Genomic DNA, 18,349 nt, shown 5'->3' on the forward strand with positions numbered 1-18,349 from the left:
ACTGACTTATGAAGATAGGTGCTCCCTGTGACTGTGCATGCAGCCTTGTACTGCCATCTGTTGGCGTGTTACAAACCAAGTCTCGAAATGTTTTGATACCTGCTCATATATATATATATATATATATATATATATATATATATTGTATGAATAGCTTAAGCCACAAATAAGCTTCATAGCAGTCAAACAACAGTTTTTTATCTGATAAACCATGAGAAATCATACTAAGAAACCATGATTTCTTTGGGATATTAGATTTCCATTTAAAGGATTTTTGGATGATAAACAAGAGGACACATTTGAAAGTTAATTCATTTATTTTAAAAAAATTTCAAGCTACTTATAAAAAATATTGCCAGCATATAAGTTCTTCAAGACAACAGTATGAAGACTAAAAGTTGCCAAGAAATTATATTTTTCTTTAATCTTCTATCCACCTGTAAGCAAACAAATTTGTGTATGAAATATCTTCACAACTAGGCTACTTGCATATAGAGGCTAATGACTTCACATTAATTGTGTTAGTATCTTATAATACAAAGCATATATAATTTTGGACACATATAATGCTGTGCATTATGGGAAGGTCTCATCAGCGGGAGCCAGACCCATATGAGATACCAAGGTTGAAATGCAGAAGTCATACATTTGCCATATATAACCTGTATATGACTTCTGTATTATTTCAACCTTGGTATCTCTATGGGCCTGGCTCCCACTGATGAGACCCTCAATAAAGATCGAAACCAGTCAGGATAGTGGCCTTACCATAATACACAGCAATACATTATACATGTCCAAAAGGATGTATATGCTTTGCATTATGGAATACAAAGGCAATTAACGTGAAGTCATTAGCCTATACATATAAGTAGCCTAGTTGTGAAGATACTTCACAAGTAAACTTTCTTTGTTTACTTACACTTGGATAAAGGATTAAACAAAAATATTATTTTATTATTTCTTAAAAAATACCAAGCAATTTTAAACCTGGTTTTACTCCATTTCCCAAGTAAGCAAACAGACAAACAAGTCAAGTTTGCACCTGCAAGTGATGCAAGTCTAGCTGATCCTACAGGTAGTGCAAGACCAAGGCAACTCGTGGTAAAGGTGGCATAAGCTCTGATCACTAATCTTAATATTTACCCTTAATGCCAAAACACATCTCCAAGAAGGGGATGTATGATGTTTTGTATTAAAGGCAAGGGGCCACTACCCAGACCGGTTTCGACTTTTATTGAGGTCTCATCAGTGGGAGCCAGGCTAGACTAGAAATACCAAGATTTTAGTAATACAGAGCTTATAAGTATTTTACCAGAACAAGTTACCATAAGGTGTTTTAACCTTATTAAATGAAAATCTCAGGAGGACCTCATGAGACCTCAATAAAGGTCGAAACCGGTCTGGGTAGTGGCCCCTTGCCTTTAATACAAAACATCATACATCCCCTTCTTGGAGATGTGTTTTGGCATTAAGGGTAAATATTAAGATTAGTGATCAGAGCTTATGCCACCTTTACCACGAGTTGCCTTGGTCTTGCACTACCTGTAGGATCAGCTAGACTTGCATCACTTGCAGGCGCAAACTTGACTTGTTTGTCTGTTTGCTTACTTGGGAAATGGAGTAAAACCAGGTTTAAAATTGCTTGGTATTTTTTAACATTTATCATACCCAAGGTAAAATACTTTCTACATTTTATTATTTCATTCAGTCTTGGCCGCTAGAGGGCTAGATGGTGTGTAGTGTTTTCAGAGAGCTCCTGAAAGCTAAGTATAATTTTGAGTGAAAATTGGAATATTGGTTTAAATCTTAATGTAGTATTGTTTATTTTTGGTAGCTTGTCGTGTCTGTGTGATTTTGGTGTGAATTCCGTTTTATTTAACTTAGTATTTTAATGATATGTTTCATAGAATAGCACATGGCACCAATGCGACGAAAGATAATGGCGTCCAAAATAACGATGCCTTTGTTCAAAAACTGTAATGTGAGGGAGTTTGTCCAGTGTGATATGTGTGGGAGGTATGCTTTCCCGAAAGAGGCTGAAGTTTGGATGAAAAATGATAGTGGTGGGAGAATGTGCAGAAAGTGTAAGCAAAGTGAGGAATTGAAGTATGTGTCAGGTCGTAAGATTGTTGGTGTTGAAGAAAGCCAGAATGTGAGTGAAAATAGTGGCTTGATAGGGAATTGCGATGTTGTACAAGATGGCAATGAAAGTGGTGATCAAAGAGAGAGTGAAAGCAACTATACAGAGAGAGGAAATGGTTTAAATGATGAAAAAAATGAGGAATTATTTGTAAGGAGTGAGATCGCTAGGTTACGCAAAGTAATACACATTGTGCAGCAGCAGCTGGAGCACCTGCAAAACTCTATCCAGAGTGCCTCGGCTAACGGAAATAAACAAGTGTTTGAAAAGGAAAAATAAGCGTAAGAGTGGGAGTTTCAGAAATGAAGGAAAGAGTGTTGTATAGTGACTCATTATTAAGAGGTGTGATAAATGGGAGTTTAACTAAATCGTACTTACCAGGTGCGAAATTTAAGGATATAAGTGAGAGTATTAGAGCGCAAAAGCAGAGGGCGAAAGAATTGATAGTTGTGGCCGGTACGAATGAATTGAAACTAGATAAATTTTTTATGAGAGAGGACTTGAAAGTATTGTTAAAGGTAGTGAAAGAAAAGAGTGACAGAGTTAGGATGGTGAGTCTGTTGCCACGGTACGACAGAGAGGAATTTAGAAGGAGGGCCATAATCACAAATGACTGACTTTAGGCACAAGTTATGCAGACGGTGTGGTGTGGAATTCGTGGACATGTGGAATGAGTTTGATGGGCGAAAGAATTTATACAAGAAGGATGGCCTGCATTTGAATGGATTTGGTGTGCGGAGACTGGAAAAAGTGTTGCTGAATGAAATGAAAATGGATGTGCATAACCAGGGAAACCAGAACTACCAGGGAGGGGGGGGGAGGAAGTGGATATGCAGACATCAGTGAGACAGTTGAGTATAAGAATGTATATAATGTACCCGAGCCAGTATTAAGGACAAGTAATCGGAATGGGATAGTTAGAATAACGCATCAAGATAGGGATGGAGAAAAGGGACCTCTGCATTTCGTGTATACTAATGCCAGGAGTATTAGGAACAAGAAGGAAGAATTTTTGACCTTGGTTTGCTCTTCCTGGCCACAGGTTATTGGCATTAGTGAAACATGGCTGACGGAAGATGATATAGTTAGTGGGATAGAATGTGTAGGTTATAGTGTATTTAGGAGGGACAGAGAGAATAAAATGGGGGAGGAGGAGTGTTATTGATGATAGCTGATGATGAACTGCAGCCAAGGAGAATTGAAGTTGCATTGCAGGATAGTGAAAAGAGCTCATTTGAGGCTATTTGGTGTAAGACTGAGAATGGCAGAACAAAATATACAGTTGGGTGCTGCTATAGACCAGGTGATGGAATAGATGGTGGAGATAGTATGCATAAACAAATTGATGAAATGAGTGGAAGGAGGGTAATTATTATGGGGGATTTCAACTATGGTAACATTGATTGGAAAGAGGAGAGGACACATGTGAGGAAGGAAATGGATTTTATTCAATTATTAAGGGATAACTATCTGAGACAGCATGTAATTAAAAATACTAGGGATTTGAGAGTGCTTGACCTGGTAACAGCATCTGAGAATTTGACTGTAATGAATATGACCATGTTGTCACCTATTGGTGAGAGTGATCATAAGGTCTTGATCTGGGAGGTGGCTAAAGGTGTGGAATTTTCGATTAAGACAGGGTATATGTGAAATTACCATGCTGGCAAGTATGACAAGCTTAGAAGATTGCTTGGTTCAGTGCCATGGCATGTAAAACTGCAAGGGCTGGATGTCGATAGAGCATGGGAAGTGGTCAAGGAGCATTTACAGGAGGTTATGGCTGATTCTATACCTAGGTTCCGAATAGTAAAACAAGTAGGGGTTAAATGGATGAATAATACCATTAAGCTTGAGCTGCAAAAAAAGAAACAACTGCGGAGGGAATTTAAAGAGAAAGGTGACCTGCAGGCACACGAATGGTATAAAGCGCAGGCCAGAAGGGTAACCAGTGTGGTAAAAAAAAAGCAAAAGTGGATTATGAAAGGAAACTAGCTATGCAAGCTAAAGAGAATCCCAAACAGTTCTTTCAATATGCTGCAAGCAAAAAAAAAAAAAAACTGTACACAGTAGAATGATTTTAAGGAATGCCGATGGTAAGGAGGTCACTGAGTCAGTCAATATAATGGAATTACTGAGCAAGCACTTTGCAAGAGTATATCATCCAGGTGGTGACATTGAAAAAATAAAGGAACCATTAGTTTAAACGGGAATTGTGATGAATGAAGTGGAGGTGAATAGTCTATTACAGAACCTTAATATGAATACATCTGTGGGATTGGATGGTATACCGGCACAGGTCTTACGTGAAGCGGCTAAAGAATTATTAGTGCCCTTGACCATGTTGTTTAATCCAAGTCTCGGGTCTGGTTTAGTCCCGAAGGTGTGGAAAGAGGGGAAAATAGTTCCACTGCATAAAGGAGGATCCAAGACTACTGTTGCAAATTACCGACCGATCAGCATATCAAAAGTCGTTGTCAAGGTCTTGGAGAAAGTAGTCAAGGGAAAAATACAGGAATGGATTGATGAAAATGAGATACTGTACGGAGGACAGCATGGCCTTGTGAAGGGTAGATCATGCCTCAGTAACTTGCTCAAGTTTTATAACACAGTGACGGCTGAACTGGATAAGGGTAATGGGTTTACAGTGATACTGCTGGACCTGGCTAAGGCATTTGACAGAATACCACATGGAATTCTAATCCGTAAACTGCAACATATGGGAATGGATATAGGGTTGGTGAGATGGATAGGTGGATGGTTGATGGAGAGATATCAGAGTTTATTCAGGCGTAGAGTCCAAAAGACGGCCTGTGACTAGTGGTGTGCCGCAGGGTTCTGTTCTTGGACCACTGCTGTTTAATTTGTTCATTAACGATATAGGGAAGAATCTAAGAGGAACAGTTAATTTGTTTGCTGATGATGCAAAGTTGGGTAGGGCAATAGTGAATGCAGAAGATGTCAAAATCTTGCAGGATGATTTGGATAGATTGGAGTTCTGGGCTAGGGAGAATGGATGTCAATTTAATGTGACAAAATGTTGAGGTTATGCATTTTGGGGTGAAAAGATTAGCAGCAGTATACCACATTGGTGGAACTGTACTCCAGGAGATTGATGAGGCCAGGGACTTTGGAGTGTTGGTGGATAGGGAGATGAAGTTTAGGGGGCACATTTCCAAAGTGGCTAAATCAGCTCATCAACTCACTTGGTTGTTGAAAAATACTTTGACGAGCAGAGACAAGCAAGTTATTGTTCCTCTGTGCCGAGCCTTGATAAGACCTCATCTCGACTACTGTGCCCAAATTTGGTCACCCAGGTTTCTTCTTTATGGGGAGGAGGTGGAGAGGATCCAGAGGCGAATGACCAAGATGATAGCAGGTCTATGGAATGAACCTTATGAGAACAGGTTGAAGATTTGTGGGTTGCAGAAATTGGTTGATAGGCAGAAAAGGGGGGGGGGGATGATTGAGACATTCAAATTGCTAAAGGGTTTCTATAGGATTAATTCAGAGGATATTTTTGAGATCAGGACTGGTGGTGGGAGAACTAGGGGACATCTATGGAAGCTGGGCAAGGGTGTGGTTAGCAAGGATGTTAGAGTTGGGTTCTTTACTTTTAGAGTGGTAAATGAGTGGAATAAGCTGCCAGAGTCTGTTGTGGGTGCTATGACAGTGAGCGAGTTCAAGGCAAGGTATGATAGATACTGTGAGAATGTCGTATAGTTGTGTGGATAGGGCATCCCTCGATTAGTCTAAGGACTCCCTGGAGTCGCCCGTAATAATAATAATAATAATTATTATTATACACATATATACAAAGAAACAAGCTACATTACAATCTACATGGTGTGAAAAGTTACAGTAATTTGGTCAACCATTACAACTACTGGTCTGACCTCTGGTGAAAAAAAAAATAAACTTACTACATTCAAAGATAGTCATTATTATTATTATCTATTTGATTACAAATCATTAAGATATATAATAAGCTAGAGAGCAACATGCTCTTACATAAATACCCACATAAATTAGAACAAAACAGTATAGATAGTGGTCAATAAGAGCTGAAATTATTGTTTCAATCCTAAAGTAAGGATTTGCTGGAAAACTTGAACTTAAGAGGAGTGAATGCGTGCCATTGAAATTATGCCACCATTATTGTTAAGATTAGAATGGTTGATCAAATTTTCACAGGTTACTTTAAATTGTGTTCACACCAAGTTTTTGTATGATGTTTGTTTTTGTACCAATCAATTTGGTACAGGGTGTTAAGAGCATGATCTGAGAGGTCTGCTTCACCAAAACGGTTAAATTGAATGTGTTGTTTGTGTTCTTTTTTATGGATAGGAATTGTATATCCAGCTTCACCAATATAAGGTAAGTTACAGGTGCAATGGATATGGTATACGCTTGGGTGGGCCAATGGGGGGGGATTTTTAGGGGAGCTGAATATGTTTTTTAATTTTATAGGTTGTTTAAAAGTAGCATTAAGATTATAATGGTGTAGAATTCCATTTATTTTATCTGATAACCCTTTAATGTATGGGAACAGCTTTGGTTTTACTGCAATCTATATTACTTGCATTTTTTGATTAAGTTTTATGAAATTTATTGATGATATTTTTGCTATAGCCATTATTTATAACTGTATTGCTAATAATTTGTAATTCTTGTTTAAGAGCTTGTTGATTAGAGCAAATAGTTATAGGTCTGTTTTTGAGGGTGTTAATGACTCCATGTTTTTTGCGAAGGGTGGTGATAAGAGTTAGCATGTATATATTGGCCAGTATATGTAGGCATGCAGCAGACAGTGAATGATAGACATGTGACCAGTGTATCCGGAAAGGAAGTGAGTTTTGATTTTCAATTTCAATAGTAAATTGTATGCGTTCATGTTGTTTGTTCAGGTGGCTGAGGAAAGTGTTTAAATTTTGGCTGCCGTGTGGCCAGATAATGAAAACATCATCAACGTATCTAAGCCAAACTGTAGCCAGTAGTTGTAATGGTTGACCAAATTACTGTAACTTTAGCATCTACATGATACATGTAGATTGTAATGTGGCTTGTTTCTTTGTATATATATTTATACTCCAGATGATGACCTTGATATGAAGGTCAAAATATTGGGTGCTTATTTTGGTTTATATTAAACTGAAGTTTTACTATGATATAGTAGTTGTTTCCATAATTTTTAATAATGAATGCTGATCACCATGTAACCATGAAGGAAAGATTATTATTTCTTGGTAACTTTAATTTAATTTATAATCAAGTGAATAAACTTACTCCAGCATGTATACTGTAATTTTTCTAACCACATTTAATTCCAGAAAGTCACACTGAACTAAGATATACAAGTCTTTATTGATTCCTGCACCCCCAACTGATGTAAAAGTGAGAAAAGTGTTATTTAAATACAACTGTCTCTTGGGAAAAAAATTATATATATATATAAAAAAAAAAAAAAAATCTTTGAAAACCTCTGAATGATATAAGATAATGAAATACATACTCTGCCAGCACATAATCCACAGATGCCAATGACAAAAGCAATGTTATAAACTGCTGATCCCACCACAGCACCAATTCCAATATCATCCTGCAAGAAATTAAAAGGATTCAGATGAACATTGTTAGTTGAATTTTAAAACCCAACTTTATTCCATATGCATAAAGTTAATGTGCATTTATTTTTCTTTCTTTCTTAATCTTTCCCTCTTTTACCTTTACAGTGTCAAGGGTTTTGTTTCTATTCCTTATAACCACAACTGTTATACAAGGATAAGGTGGTTGGCCCCTATGCCTCCCAGTGCATTTTTATCCTATGTCTGTAGAAGCATTATGTTCTCAAGGCAAGGCCGGTTTGCTTGCTTGCAGGAGGAAAAATCCTGCAGTCCATACCCAAGACTGGCTAACTTGGCTATATCTGAGAAAGATCCTAAGCTTCTCACATCAGCGACAGGAATCGAAGGACACTCCTTTCCCAGGCATATGGTTGCGAAGCACATAGCCATTCGCATAACCACACAGACTAATTTGAATTTATATGCATAGCAATTACAGTATACATCAAAATAATTAAATTTCATATGTCAGGAATACTCTTATTAGGATTATTTTATTATAAACAGAAATACTAAACATGTCTGGCTATCAATTATCCAGGCACATCATCAGAATGAACATGTAAATACGTAGAACTGCAATGGTGAACCTTTTTGAGAGAATGTACTAAAATTGCTGACAGGTTTATGAAAAAAAATTTTTGTATGCTTGTGGAAATTCTGAACATCAAAGTATTAAAGACTAATACCATTACTTTACATTATATAGTACTGTCAGCTTATAAGTTATAAATAGCAAAATTATTAGGAAGAGAGAATAAAATACTTGGAGGTTCCATTTTATAGATTTAGTTACTTTTTTTTTTTTACTGCTTTTTAGAGAATATGTACATTTATTCCAATTTTCTAAGAGCAAAATAAAATAAATGATGCAAGTATTCTCCTAAAGTAAGTTTAAAAAATTAATAACAACATATCAATAATGCTTTAAAAGAAATAGATAAAATGAAAAATAACAATATGTAGAGAATAGGTTATAAAAAAACAAAAACTGTGATACAAGGAACATTGTTACTATCACAAAGTATCACAATGCTTCCCGCTAGTAATTGCCGATACTTTTATAGTTTACTATATTTATTCGGCATGAAACTCTCTGATTTCAATCTTTGAGTTTCTTATTCGGTTTTAAAACAATGTGGGATTTAATATCCCCTTAATTTAAACAAAGTAAATGTTTTGGTCACAGAAAAGTTAAAGTATATACGCATTTTATTATCTGTTGTACTAACAATGTCACATATTTTTATATAAGAGTTACATTTGGCTGTTTTGAGAGCAATACATATAGACCTACAACTTCAAAATTCAGAACTGTCTAGCACCATGCATATGAGAAGTAGATTTCTTGATAGGCCATGCACTGTTCTTGCTAGCCTGTGCTAATAACATCATTAGGCAAAAATATTTGGAATAACAGTGTATGTGGCATTTCAAGAAAATCGTGTATGTATGTATGTCACCTTAGGCATGCATACAATAGGTTTACCAACCCTGATCCAGAAGAGATGTGTAAAATTCATAGCAGAATTTTACACATTTTTTTTTGGTTCACTGTTTCATATGGCTCATAGGTAACTGCTGACATTGTAAAATATAATAAAGATGTACTGCAAGACCACTTCTATATGTTGCAAAATGAGGCCGTGGTTCTCTTCAGACTACCACATGAGTGAAGGACTTTGCTAAGATGCCTTGTAGAGATGAGACAATAAGTTATATTTCAAGATAAGTTATCAAAACCAATGACCAATCCATTTTATGGTTTTCTGCAAAAATACAAGCAGTAGGACCCTGATTTTTTGTGTTTGTGGATGAAACTGCTATGTGTTCACTTTATCAACTTTCATAACTTCTCCCAGTCTGATTTATATAAAGGAATGCTGTTTTTAGAACAGCATTCCTTTATGATCTTGTCTGCTAATTTGTGTATCTCTGAAAGTATGGATAGGTGAGATGAGATCTCTTTTGTGAGAGAAAAGGCAAGACCTTGTTTTGGTGGCACTGAGCATGACAAGATTGTTCTCAACCCCATCGAAGGATAGTATGTAGATCAATGTTTAAAGTACTAGTTGTAGATGATCTTGTAGCCTGGAATGTCAGAATATTCCAGATTTGACAAATGAGTAGGATGAGTGGAGTACTATCATCTGTAAAGCTGTGAACAGGATTAATGGTAATTGTGAATAGGTTACTTATTTACAGGAGAAACAGAGCAATTGATAGGACAGAGCTCTGAGGCACTCTGGCATTGGTGGTGAATGACCAGAGAATTAGCTGGCTAAACAATATCAGAGGGTGGAAAGGAGACCAAAGGATGGCAATTTGTTTAGCAGGCCTCAGTGCCACACATGGTCAAAAGCTTTGTCAAAGGCAACAACATAAGTTTCTCTATCACCCTTTTTTGGAATAGGATGGATACGAGATTGCCTCCATGAATTGGGATAAGTACCAGCTATGTATAATAGACTGTAGAGACAATGTATTATATTGTCTCTACAATATAATACATTGTAGGATCGGTGTTAGGTGTCTAGAGGACAATGTTTGAGAATAACTACAGAGATGCCGTTAGGACAGAAGACTTTTTAGCATCCAAGTTATTTAGTAGTTTTCTGATGTCTTTCTGCTGAAAAATGCTAACATAAACCCAGATTGCAACTACATTAATCCACCGTTTTTAATCCAAGCATGTATGGGAGGCATACGGTGCTTGGATTCTGGTATGGTTGGAGGTGATTTCCGTTGGTCATCTATGCAGAAGTTTGAGGAAAAGAGTGATTCCAGGAGGTCAGCTTTATCTTTGGGTGAAGTAATCAAGATGAGAGAGAGAGAAGCAGAAGTGCCAGGGAGCAGAAGTTGTGTCGAAAGACCTTAGCAAGGGGCCAGAAGACACAGCTTCCATTTGGATAACAGGCAAGTTTTCTGATGTTGGCCTTTATAAAGTCTAACTTAGATCTGCTGATGACTGATTTGCATATGTTGTATGCATTGATATGGGCAGAATATGAAACTGGAGTTCTTGATGCAGGCCACCTGCAGTAAGCTGAATTTTTTTTCTTTGACTGCTTTGATACACTTTCAGTTGAACTAGGACTTGGAAAGCAGATGAGGATTATGGGTTGAATAAGTGAGAATAATTTATGTAACTCGTTTACAGCAACAGCTAAGGTCAGATGAGTGGAAGCAATAATCAGACCAAGGAAAAGAAGAGTAGAAATTCCAGAGGTAATCCTGAATGGCTTCTTTGTAGCACCAGAGGATGTGAGGTCAGGAGTCATCGGAGGAGAGGCATTTTGTGAGAGAGACAGGAGACTTGTACAAGATTGTCGTTTGATTTACTGGAAGGAGAGGTGATCTCTATGGTGTGATCACCAGATCCAGAGTATTTGGAGAGTGAAGAGGAGTTATCAGGAATTTAAGTAGTTAGATGTACTTGTGTTAGGTCATTACTTATAGCAGACCTGCTTCTTGTCCAGCTTGGTTGGTGGTGTTGTAAAAGCTGGAGAAATTAGCTGGAATTGTGGAGATGTCCAGGAAGTTGACCTCACTATTTGGATAGCAGATAGTCAAGTTTCATGGAAAGGCATGTGAAGAAGTCTGAGTGATTGTCAGTGTTTGGAGACTGATATATATAAAAACAAACGTTACTAAATGAGAGAAGAAAACTTTGAGCCAGAGAAGGTCAAAAGCAGGGAATTCTAAATTAGCCATTCTTTGGCAGGCTATGTCATATTTCACAAAAGCACAGTACCACCCTTGTGGCAAAAAGAATCATGAAGTGTGTAGTTTGGGAATTGGGGGGGGGTGAACAATAGTAGATGTAGTTGCAATCTGGGTTTATGTTAGGAATAAGATGTCTGGTCTGGATGACTGCAAGTGATGGTGAATGTCAGGGATGTTAGTAAAATGGATGAGAAAGTGACTTTTTACTTTCATATCCATGAAGAGATTCTGGCTTGGTTTGTATATTGTGACTGGTTGTAATGTAACTCTTTTGATGGGATTAGTTTATGAGGGAGATTCACTTTTGTTGCAGTGTCACTGTCATTATTCGTATGAGTTTTCATAAGTTTAATCATGATTAGATGGAAGGATATAGTAAGGATGTACAGTAAAATAAGATAGAGACTCTTGGACACAACATCCATACAAAGAGAAACCATTGTTTGTGCCATGACATACAGTGCCCCCCCCCCCCATACTACTATTTGGACTCCTTCTCCAAAGACACAACTTTGCAGTGTATGTGGCAATGGGATTATGCTCCAGTTCATTAGGAAGTCTCCTGATCTCATTACTGAAAGGTTCAGGCCTATGCACTAACTGGTGGCTAGCCTGCACCACCATTGTTTTAACTGATGACCTCTCAAAATGGAGGTGGTCATGGGTCTCTAAGTATGTTTGTCATGTGCTTGAAGGGTATCAATCACATTGCATGGAGAAGGGAAGAGGAGGCAGAAACCAGAATCCCTGCTCTGGAGACCAAATATGGCATGTGTCACTAAGCCAGGAAGTAAGTATTTCACCAAGCAATGAAGGACAGCTGCCACCTATTGTAATGGATATCTTTCTTTTTAGAGGCATTTCTTCCCACTAGAGTCCCATTTATGGAAACAGGCCACACCGTGGAAAGGCAAGATTGATTTGACAGGGAAAGGCTGTATATTGCACATTCCTGCCCATTGTTTCCATTTCTATCACATCCAGTGGAATCCAAAATGGAATCAAACAAGGCTATCACCCAAGGCAATTCGGTATGCGTTGGCTTAGAACATCTACAGGAAGCTAAAATTCTTATGCCATGCAAGGAATAAAATTCTATAAGCAAAGTGGATATTAGATCCAGCATTATTTCAAATGCCGAATGTATAAACTATGAAAGTTTTGTAAAATAAGCTGACCAGAGAGCTTACGGAAATAAACTCCCCAGCCATGAGTTGCCTTAGTACAGACTACTTAAAAGACATAGGTGGCACCCAAGCATCTATATATTTGCCTTTTTATTAGTCCATTCTGATAAGGTTTCACTGGCCTGAGCTGTTTCAAACTGGTTGGTTCTCTCTCTTCAGGAACTCTCTTAAGAGAGAACTGGTTGGTTTTCTCTTTGTTCTCTTAAGGAAGAAACCTTAAGAGAGCAAAAACTCTTGTTCAATACTAAGGGAACTTGAAATGTCAGAGAAATGTCTTTTTCATAAGCGAACTAATTTTGCATCGTCGAACTGAAGCCTTTTGGCACTTTATTTTAGTAATTACTTTTATGTACCAACCGAGAGTTCACTTACAAAAAATACATTTCTCTGACATTTCAAGTTCCTTAGTACTAAACGAGAGTTTTTGCTTTCTTAAGGTTTCTGCCTGGTCTCTGAAGAGAACCAACTAGTTCAAAACAGCTGTCAAGCCAGTGAAACTGAAACCTTATCAAAATGGACTAATAAAGGTGAATATATAGATGCTTGGGCAGTACCTATGTCTATTCAAAAGTTGCCTTAGTCTGAGCTAAGGCAACTTGTGAATGCCGGGGAGTGTATTCCCATAAGCTTTCTGGTCAACTTACTTTATGAAATTTTCAGTTTCTACATTCGGCTTTGAAATAACGCTGAATCTAATATCCACTTTGTTTATATAATTTTGCATCGCTGAACTGAAGACTTTTGGCTCTTTAATTTAGTAAGGAATAAAATAATTTAGAAAATTTCAATGAAGTCAGTATATTCACTGTGAATATACGAGATAAAATTCTTATCATTCACTGTGAATGACAAGATAAAACTTCATATATCACCAATAGCTTGCTCAAGAGCATTCTGGGTTACATTCTCTACAGCAGGAACATGCTAGTTTCTTTATAGGACAGTCTTCATTTTATTATCATGATTATTGCATAGGCACCTCCATGGAATCCCATCATAGGATATCCAAATTATCAACATAATATCTATCATACCTCTCTTTGAAACCATTAACAGGCTAAACACAACTGACTCAGGCAACCCATTCCATTCATTTACCACTCTCCAAGCAAAAAATCTAGTCCTCACACTCTTGCTAACTGCACTCATAACTAACTTCCAGGGATGACCTCTTGTTCTGCCCCCACTAGCTAAGTGCAGAAATATTTCTCCTGCATCAATCTTATAAAATCCTATAACTTAATTGTTTCTTTCATACCCTCCTCCCTTTTTTTTTTGTCCATTAACTAACATTTGCCATCCAGAAACCCTCAATCTATCCTCATAGAGAGCATTCCACAGACCACTCACCATCTTAGTCACTTGCCTCTGGATCCTCTCCACCACTTCCTCATCCCCAAGAAACCCAGGTGACTAGACCTGAGCACAGTAATCCAAATGTGGTTGTACCAAGGCTTTATAAATAGGAATGATAACTCCCTTATCTCTGCTTATTAGTGTGTTCAACAACAAAAAAGTAAGCCTGTGAGCTACCCTGGCAACTTTAGCAATATGCCCTCTAAATTTCAATTCTCTATCTACTACTACCGTCAAATCCCTGGCTTCATCGATTTCCTGGAGTACAGTTCCCTCAACATAGTATACAGCTTGTAACTTGTAATCTTTTCCACATTAAATTGACATCCATATTTTGCCCATATACTGCCAGCCTATTTAAATCATCCTGCAAGCTCTCTGCATCACCTTGATTAACTATTACTCTACCCAACTTTGCATCATCAGCAAACTAAATATCCCCTTTCAAATTATTTCCTATATCATACATTCCTATATCAGGCAGGGGGGTGCTGGGACTCCCTGTGGCACACTACTAGTCACCTGCCTTCTCCTGTATTCTGCTACTCCATATACTCCTTTTTGGTATCTGTCCATCAGCCACTCTTTTATTCATATCACTGGTTTCATTTCCATTCCCATTTGTTACAGTCTGAGTAATAGAGTTCCATGTGTTATCCTGCCAAATAGCTTTGCAAAATCCAGCAGTATAATCATGTAGCCATTCCCTTTATCCAACTCAAGTGTCACCTTATTATAAAAAGTAAGTAGATTACTATGGCATGACCAATCCTTTATAAAGCCATGCTGCCCCTCAGAGTATCATATTCTTATTCACCATTTTCTTAATTATCTTTTTCATCACCTTTTCCAGTCCTTTTACCAACACTGCTGAGATATTAATTGGTATATAATTTGCTACCACAGACTTAGATCCTTCTTTATGCAAAGGAATTATTTTGCAATCCTTCCATTCTCTTAGGGCTCTGCCAGAGCTGAGACTTAAATTAAATAGCCTAGTCAAAGGCATTACCAGATCCTCTGCATATTCTCATAAAATGTGAGCCAAAATCCCATCCATTCCCACAACTGTATTTGCATTCAGATTCTGCAATATACTAAGTACCTCCAATTCTTCAACTTCTGCTCTCATATAAGTCACTGTCACTTCTGTCATAACAATATCTTCACTTGGATGATATACCCTATGCAAAATGATCACTCAGTAGCCTTAACAATTTCATCTGCCACCACTACCTCTCTACTGTCTGCACTCATTAAATTATTTTTCCACAGTCATTCTTCCTCATATCTGCCACATTAAAAAAAAAAATCTTTGGGATTTCCTTTCACCTGTTTGGATAGTCTCTTCTCATAATCTGGTTTTGCCTTCCTTAACATGCTGGTCACCTTCCTTGCCTGATTCTTGTACTATTCATGAGTTAGCTGGTGACTTTTCTCCTTATATACCCTGCACAACATTTTCTTTCTTTGCAGCTCATGTATAATGATGCTACTCATCCATCTAACTCCTATCCAATTTACTCTCCTGAGTGGATCTGGAGAAAGCATGATATTGGTTTCTCCAGATACACTTTGACTATCTCCCATGCACTGGGACCATCCTTCCCTTGAAGAGCTTTACTCCATGGTAATGCTTCGAGCTGTTTCTAAGCGTATTGTAATCACCTGCCTTTTAGTTCTTTTATACTCCTTCTAAACTGGAATTTCCACGTTTTGCTACTTTATAAGTGAAGACCACATGATCACTTTCCCCCCAATCAGAGGCAATGTTATGGACAGGTCTTCTGATCCTATAACCAGATCCAACATTCTTGTATCCCGAGTCCACCTCCATCATTTTCTGCTTCAAGTAGTTGACTCTCAGTAGGTATAAATTCCATTTCCTTCCTACCACGTGATCTTTCTTCCTTCTAATCTATGTTACTGAAGAAGAAACCCCCCCCTCCCAACCCCAAAATAATTACTTGACTTGCACTCATTGTACTAATGCTGATACATGTTTTTCACATCATCTCTGGCACCCCCTAGCTTATAGCAGCAACCAATTTTATATTTTGCCCTATTGGCTTTAATCTCACACCAGATCGACATTTGCTATAATTCATTTGCTATCATCAGCATTATCCCACTCCTTCCTGTCTACTCTATCCTCCCTGAAACTACTAAATTCATCACATTTAATCCCTGTAACTACACCATCTGCTGTTAGCCAAGTCTCACTAATGCTTTGCGAGGTTTCACTAACCAATGCCAGAAACTCTTCCCTCTTGTTCCTGGTACTTCTGGCATTAGTATATAGAAACTGCAGCATCCCTTTAGGCCCCAACCACTTTTACTTGATGAACTGACTACCCTATTCAATATTTTTATATGAGAGACTAGATTCTGCATTTGTTGGTCATTCTCGCACTCATTTGCCTCAGGGGTGCCTTCACACACTCCTCTACATCCACCCTATTTTTTTTTTTTTTAAATTTTCCTGACTTTGCACTTCCACACTCTCAGTGAACAAAACTCTCTCTAGACACCTAACTCCAAATCCATTTAAGTACAGTCCATCTGATTTGAACAAATCTTTACATCTATGAAAACACAGACTATAGGTCAACAAACTCTACATCATTCCTTCTTCACAACCTAATTCATGGGCATTCTTATCACATCAAGCACAATCATATTGGTCATATTTTTGCCATCTCAAACATGTGTCAGTTTGGCATGTATAATTTGACAGGACAGTTGAAGTAACTTGCTCAAGAGAATTCTGGGTTACCTCCTCTACAGCTGGAACATGGCAGTTTCTTTACAGATCCATCTTCATTTTCATGATGTTACCATATCATGCACAAACAGCGGATTTGTGGTGGTTAGTTTACACCTAGTCATATTTTTGAAATAAATCTCACTGAGTTTGGCATATATATATATAATTTGATAGGACAATTTTGTTAATTTCTCTTGATAGATGGTTCTAGCTTGGTTGTGCTAAATAAGCTGAGCCTGATAGATGTTTTTATACATTCTCCCCTTCCTCCTGCCATTGATGTGTTAGTTCAGAGTAAAGTTCATAATTTTAATATTATGTCCCTGAAAGAATAATAAGTTTCATGTGGTGCTGCAATAACAAGTATTTCATATGTGAATGTTTTTTTTTATTTGATGATATCAAATACCTAAGGGGTTCTTCATTGATTCAAGAGAAGCTACCACTCCTCCTTCCAAGACCTCTCTGAGTGAAGAGAGAGAGAATGGTAACATTTTTCCTATTGGACATTTATCTGTGGCATGTACAATCAGGAATGATGGAATTTTCAACTGTTTGTCCTCTGTTCTTTGGATCAGTGGTTTCTTAATATAATAGTAATTGAATCATGGTTCCTGACGAAAGTCAAGAAACTAAGAATTCATAAAGAATTTTTCAGCATTAAAATTACTTTCCCACTATCCAGCATCACAGTAATCCTTTGATTGAGATGCTATTGAAGATCACCAGGAAGAAGACTTACTAACACTACTGACTCTCACAAGTGAATTCAGCAAAGGGTAATCTTGGCTAAGCCAGGAGTGTCTGTCATGATGAAGTAGGACCAAAGTATAGCATATTCACTACCAGAATTCTTCCCATTTCAGAATGTCCCCATTGCACAATCAAGGTAGTAGCAGGGCATTAGATACAGTGATGGTGATCTGCTGAATAGGAAAGGAAATACACTCTAGATGAAAAGGTGTCATCAGAAAAAGAGATGAAAACTATCAGCACCATCACTGGAAGATCCCCTTCAGGATATATCTCATATGGAGAGACAAAAGGAGGGCAATTTTGTAACCAAATCCCTCTTCACAGGCAAGCTCATTATAGCTGCTATCTCAAAGACAACCTTCATAGTAAAGAACTAAGATACAACACACATGTTAGAATAATTACTTTATTTAACATCAAGCAAGTAACAATCGATGTTTTGAGCTCTGTATTGAGGTCATCATCAGGAAAACATACATATGTACAAAATACAAGCTACATGACGCTGCACTATACAAAAGTGAAATGCATGTAAATGTGTTTGTTAATCATTTATCCTAGCCTGACCTCTGATGAAAAAAAAAAAAAAAAAAAATCAACAGAATTGATTGGAAAGGCACTAAGTCCCTATACTGCACCAAAACCTGATTTGAAAGAAAATTCAAAGAAGCTTGTGAAATGCTGAAACATCATCCAAATCTGAACAAAAATGATGGATTAATTATTCCTAGAATGTGGAGGACCCATCTTCAACCCATATAGCAACCTGAACAATCCCAGGCAGAAGAAA

General features: G+C 37.5%; 1 protein-coding gene across 1 annotated transcript in view; it reads right to left on the reverse strand.

Annotated features, from left to right (window-relative positions):
- LOC150107271 (putative sodium/potassium/calcium exchanger CG1090) overlaps window positions 1–18,349 on the reverse strand; it is a 197,313-nt gene that overhangs the window by 121,303 nt on the left and 57,661 nt on the right. Inside the window, exon 4 of the mRNA XM_090391766.1 lies at window positions 7,656–7,742. Within this exon, the coding sequence (XP_090247892.1) occupies window positions 7,656–7,742 (87 nt within the window). The remainder of the gene's footprint in view (window positions 1–7,655; window positions 7,743–18,349) is intronic.

The sequence above is a fragment of the Typopeltis vanoorti genome, chromosome 4, assembly GCF_054136105.1.
Source record: "Typopeltis vanoorti isolate ZY-2024b chromosome 4, IOZ_Tvanoo_1.0, whole genome shotgun sequence".
In the NCBI taxonomy this organism is placed as follows: Eukaryota; Metazoa; Arthropoda; class Arachnida; order Uropygi; family Thelyphonidae; genus Typopeltis; species Typopeltis vanoorti.